This window comes from Cynara cardunculus, unplaced genomic scaffold (assembly GCF_001531365.2).
Source record: "Cynara cardunculus var. scolymus isolate 2C unplaced genomic scaffold, CcrdV1 Un_Scaffold_1076, whole genome shotgun sequence".
Lineage (NCBI taxonomy): Eukaryota > Viridiplantae > Streptophyta > Magnoliopsida > Asterales > Asteraceae > Cynara > Cynara cardunculus.
The window spans coordinates 49325-55268 of NW_020200674.1; the positions used below are offsets into that span (position 1 = coordinate 49325).

Here is a 5944-nt window from a genome sequence, read left to right on the forward strand (position 1 = left end):
TGAACCTGATCGGACTCCTCTTACCATTGCCCCGACTCACCCCGCACCTGCCACTGTTCAATCGACACCGGTTGTTGATGCTACTGCTCCTGTTCAGCCCACCGTCGAGCCCACTACCGGTGGTCACCCCATGCAAACCCGGGCTAAGTCTGGCATTTTCAAGCCCAAACATCGCGTGGACTTGGCCCACAAAACCATCTCCTCGGCTCTCTTCGGTGCCACTGACCCACGCAGTTTCAAAACGGCCGTCAAACATCCCGCTTGGGTGACCGCTATGAACAAAGAAATGGATGCGCTCCGCCGTAACCAAACATGGATGCTTGTTCCCCGACCACCTCATCATAACGTTGTGGGCTGTAAATGGTTATATCGCACCAAGTATCATGCCGATGGCTCCGTTGAACGACACAAAGCTCGTCTCGTTGCTCAAGGGTTCAATTAGATTCCGGGCCTCGATTTTTCTCAAACGTTCAGTCCCGTGGTTAAAGCGTCCACTATTCGTGTTGTTCTTTCCTTGGCTGCTATTAAACAGTGGAAACTACATCAGCTCGATGTTAACAACGCCTTCCTTAATAGGGGACCTCAATGAACTTGTTTTTATGGAACAACCGCCAGGTTTCCAGGATGCCAGTCGCCCAGATCATGTTTGTCGGCTAAATAAAGCGCTCTATGGTTTAAAACAAGCCCCACGGGCCTGGTTTCATCGTCTTAGCAACTTTTTGGTGGCAAATGGTTTCGTCTGCAGTCGGGCCGACACGTCGTTGTTTGTGTTTAAACGCGACTCGTGCATCTTATACTTGTTTATGTTAATGACTTAATTATCACAGGAAGCGACAATCAGCTTATCCGGCGATTCATTGATAAGTTGCATGCGCAGTTTGCCATCAAGGATCTTGGTCGCCTCAACTTCTTTCTTGGGTTGGAAGTAACACACGCTGACTCTAGCCTCTTCTTAAGTCAGTCCAAGTATGTTCGTGACATCCTGGAGCGTGCTCAGTTACTCGATTCAAAACCAGTTGCCACCCCGCTTGCCGCTAACATCGCCTTTACAACCTCGGGTGACTTGTTTCACGACCCTACTCACTATCGGTCCTTGGTAGGGGCACTTCAGTACTTAACAATTACTCGTCCAGATATCTCCTATGCTGTGAATCAAGTTAGTCAGTTCCTACAAGCTCCGACGGTTCCCCCTTTTCAGGTTGTTAAACGGATTCTTCGATATGTAAAAGGCACTATGTCATATGGGTTGCACTTTASCCSAACCAAGTCCGCTAACATCCTTGGTTACTCTGATRCGGATTGGGYTCGGTGTCTTGAGACTCGTCGCTCCACCTATGGCTACTCGATCTTTCTGGGGGGTAATCTCGTCTCTTGGAGTGCCAAAAAGCAACCCACTGTCTCCCGCTCTAGCTGTGAGTCTGAGTACCGTGCCATGGCCAACATGGCAGCCGAAATTGTGTGGCTCACTCATTTTCTACGTGAACTTCATGCCCTGCTGCCAGCTCGTCCTACTCTTCTTCGTGACAACAAGAGTGCTCTGTTTCTCACACAAAATCTGGTGTCTCATAAACGAGCAAAACACATTGACTTGGATTATCATTTTGTCTGGGAACTTGTCGCGTCCGGGAAACTTCACACTCGATTTGTTCCTACCAAGCTTTAGGTGGCAGATATTTTCACCAAAAGCCTCCCTCGACACAGTTTGAGTTCTTTCGAGAGCTTCTCTTTGTGCGGCCGCCACCGTCTCGCTTGAGGGGGATATTAGACATATGTAGAGTCTCCTATTTATCATTCATTTTTTCGTTTTAGCCCTTGTATGTATTTATTGTTTCAGGGCTGCAAAGTGTAACTTTTTTGTACATTTATAGTTATCCTCTCCTCCTGTTTTGGGATGGAGAGCATTTCTCTCATAACCTAATTCTTCTCACGAGTCTCAGTCATCTCAAATTCAGCCTCTTTCTCAACTCTGTTGACAATATCAAAGCCTATAGGAGAAAACCAAGAGAAAATAACAGACACCGACCAAGCATTTGACTGAGTTCAATTTCCCTAGAAGAAGGCGGATACTACTGAGTCAAGTGAATCTGTTATTCATCTTGTTGATGATTATGATAATCCAATTTCCTTGAGGTAAGGCATTCGGAAATGTACTACTTACATAATTGGAAACTATATTTTCTATAAAAGATTCTCGACATCATACAGGACTTTGTTTCATCATTGGACAACATATTCTGTTAAATAGGCACAAAAACATCCGGGTCGGAGGTAGTCAGTTAAAGGACACACGATTTACGGCAGAAGGAAAGCTCATGGTTTGATGTAAATGGATATTCACCGTCAAGTATAGGACATATGGAAACATTGCCAGATTCCAGGCTTGACTGGTAGTAAAAGGTCAAGGATACGCTCATCCTATGGATTAATTATTAAGAGTCTTCATCCTATGGTCAAGGTTAGAGTTGGTGAGCGAGTATTGTTATAAGTGGCTACTGCAGGGGAGTAGTACAAGTGGGTAATACAGGGGTTTGTAATAAGGGGTTATTTTACTTTCTTTTGCATAGATAGTATGAATAAGAGATGCTAGATACTGAAAAGGGTATCGAGTTCTGTAGAAATGTAAAGGGCATGAGGTAGGGAGAGTAACAGCCTCCCGAATGCTGTAAATTCTTATGTAATCTTCCAATTTCATCATTCAATTTTACACTGTTGAATAATGATACTAGCTGTGCAAAATGTTAGGCTACCGGAGACCATCATCTATGATACATGTGCATATTTTTTTGAAGTATATAATATTTATATACTGCAAATACAACAAATAAACTCACACACCCTCCTCACCTTTGGTGAGTTTTGAACCCCTGACCTTCTAGGAGGCCAAAAGGCTACAATACCGCTAGGCCAAAGGCCCTTTGGTTACATGTGCATGTTTAGGAGCCAATAACTCCTGTTGTTATGTCAGCAATGCGTATACAATTTAAAACTAATCATCTTGTATTGGTGCAGCAAGTTTTTGCCAATATTATGAACAGAGACATACCATGGCCCAAGGTTCCAGAGGAGATGAGTTATGAAGCATATGATCTGATTAACAAGTAAGTTTTAGGATTTAAATTTTTATTCTTTGCAATATTAGTTGCTTATAGTCAATAATCATGCAAGTGGCAACCCATCATGTTTTATTCTGTTCCTTTGAATACCAAATCAAGAAGACCAGACAGATGTCCAATGAAAGTTCATCTTCTTTACAACTGGTGACAACGGCCCTTGCCATAGAGAAAAAAAAAAGAACAGAAGAATGATAGTAAAAATATTCAGGTTTCTGACCCGAATAGTGAAGGATTTTCCCTCTTCTGAAAACATCAATTTTTTGTTTTATTTCAGGTTGCTGACCGAAAATCCAGTTCAACGTCTCGGTGTAACGGGGGCTGGAGAGGTAAAATTTCCTCCAGTTATGATAATATATTCAACAGAAAAGGCTAATGAAGCTCATGAATCATTTGTCATTTATTATAAATAGGTAAAGACACACCATTTCTTTAGGAATATCCACTGGGATACACTTGCAAGGCAGAAGGTAATTTGATCTTTCATGTCAATACTTTTCTGAAGAATAACTCTTCATCTTCCACTCAATTCATGAAAGTGTAGATCTTTTAAACTTAAGCTGTGGCTAACTTTTCTCTGAAAGAATAACTTGTTTATGTTTAACAACTGCCATAAGAATTCATTCCTGCAGGCCACATTCATACCATCTGCCGAAGCGCATGACACCAGTTATTTTATGAGCCGGTATATTTGGAATCCCGAAGATGAGCAAGTCGATGGAGGTAGTGACTTTGATGATATGTCTGATACAGGCAGCACATGTGGTGATAGTTCATACGTCAACATGTTAGATGAAGAGGTACAGTGATTTCTTGGCATGATATTGTCACCATCTTATCTTATAGTGTCTTACTGAACATATGTTGATCAATAAACAAATCACAGATTCCTAGATAAACTTAACTTTTATTTAACAAATCAACCTTAACATGTCCATTTCCTTGGAGACAGTAGTTAAGTTCACTTTACACAATGACTTGGTTTTGACTCTGATCAGAAGGCCATAATAACTGCTAATGAACCATCATAAATCAAGATAATACTTTGGTCATCTGATGCTAGATGCACCCATGGTTCGCAAACTTGTAGATTTTTATTTGGCTATTAGGGGCTTGTTTTTACTTCATGTATTTATTCCCTGACTATTTCCTCTTCTGGACGATATGAGTGTGTCCATTCATCCTTTCTTCCATGTTCTATAAAAGTTAAGGTGGCTAGCAATGTGATTCTTATAGTTTTGCTCAAGCTTCTTTTTATGAAGACGCAGGCGCCTCATCTAATGATGAAGTACATTAAGGGGGGTAAAGACACTTCTGTAGTCTACCCGTTGGTGAATCTCATCTGTTGGTTTTGCCTACCTGAAGTTGTTTTTGATTTCCAATCCTCTGGTTGTTTAAGCAGGGTGATGAATGTAGTAACCTGGCTGAATTTGGTGCTTCAGCTCTCAATGTGAATTACTCATTCAGTAATTTCTCATTTAAGGTAACATTTTTTTTGGCGATACACACACCCGGCCACTTTTTTGTCTTTTGTTAGGCTCGGAACCTCAACCTTGAGGTTGGTGGGCTCTTAAACCAAAGGCCCTCGGTATTTAAGTTCATATTTACCTTAGTAGGAAGTTTATATTTAAACCACAAGGGTGGTGCCTGATTGGTTTGAGCTTGGCTCCAAAGGTCAAAAGTACCAGGAGGTCCAGGTTCAAATCCAAGAAGGAATAAAAATCCTCTTGTGGCCACGGAGGTTCAAATGCAGTGACTCCGGGCTATTTGCAAAGCAGGTGGTTGCCCTGGGATTAGTCTGCTCGCATAGCGGGTTGGATATCCAGGTTAATCAAAAAAAAAAAAGTTCATTTAGGAATCATAAATATTTTAAGAACCAAGTATTTCATAAATTATTCATGATAAATATACCTAAATATTCATGAATATCATGCATCTGTTCATTAATAATGAATATCTTATATATTATGAATAATTCTCTAAAATATTTACTTAAATCTATTTGGTTTGAACTATATCCTCCAACCAAGAGGCATGTTGTGAGGAAAAGAAGATGATCCTTTTGTTTTGATGATGTACAGAACTTGTCTCAGCTGGCTTCTATCAATTATGATATGCTTGTAAAGAGTGCTCAAGAATCAATAGGAAGTCCAAAACCATGAGAATTAAGCAAAGGTAAATTAATAACTGCTGCCTTGTTTTAGTTGCAAGGCACTGAGGATTTTCCTGGCAGGCCTGTGGGATTAGTCGAGGTGCCAGCAAGTTGGCCCGATACACCCGTGGTTAAAAAAAAGTCGATATCCCATTAAGCCGCCTCCTTTTGTTTCAGGCGGTAGAGAAGTGTGTTTTCTTAATTTTAAAGCACATACATACTCTTTCTTTGCTTTTGTAACTTGAGTATGAAATAAATTCGAATTTGGGTTGCACAAACTCTACTTATGGATTGAGCAAAGTTGTGTTTTTCTTATAAGTCAAGAGGGAGGGAGTAATCCCTTGGTGGTGTAGCCGTTTTTATGAAACATGCAAAACCAAAATATTAAAAATGAATACCAAGTGATTCAATTCTTTCTAACCATAACACGAATTCGTCATTTTCAGTAACAAGTGTGAGAAATATAACTTTTACATAATATATGTGAATGTACCTTTATCTATACTATCTTATAAAACAAATTTAACAAAAGTCTTAAAATACTAAATGACCAAGATACTATTTATATCATTTTTTCACCCCTTCATCTTCTCACATACACTCACAACAGATTTTTTTAAAATTATATTTTTAAATTTACACTTTATACCCCTATAATTAGTTAATTAATTTACTTTATGTC

At 40.0% G+C, this 5944-nt stretch overlaps 1 protein-coding gene and 1 long non-coding RNA gene across 3 annotated transcripts in view; both read left to right on the forward strand.

The window, feature by feature from the left end:
* LOC112502200 (probable serine/threonine protein kinase IRE) overlaps positions 1-5527 on the forward strand; it is a 24449-nt gene extending 18922 nt beyond the window's left edge. Inside the window, 6 exon segments of the mRNA XM_025106054.1 lie at positions 3010-3098; positions 3388-3439; positions 3524-3580; positions 3743-3910; positions 4513-4593; positions 5192-5527. Coding sequence (XP_024961822.1) covers positions 3010-3098; positions 3388-3439; positions 3524-3580; positions 3743-3910; positions 4513-4593; positions 5192-5272 — 528 coding nt within the window. The 3' untranslated portion in view covers positions 5273-5527.
* Positions 1890-2713, forward strand: LOC112502201. Of its 2 annotated transcripts, none has more exons than XR_003067649.1 (2): positions 1890-2130; positions 2246-2713. It is a non-coding gene; the product is annotated as an uncharacterized LOC112502201 (long non-coding RNA). The 2 variants fall into 2 exon arrangements; XR_003067648.1 differs by having other exon boundaries at positions 1894-2130; positions 2206-2713.
* Positions 5528-5944: the final 417 nt, after the last annotated feature.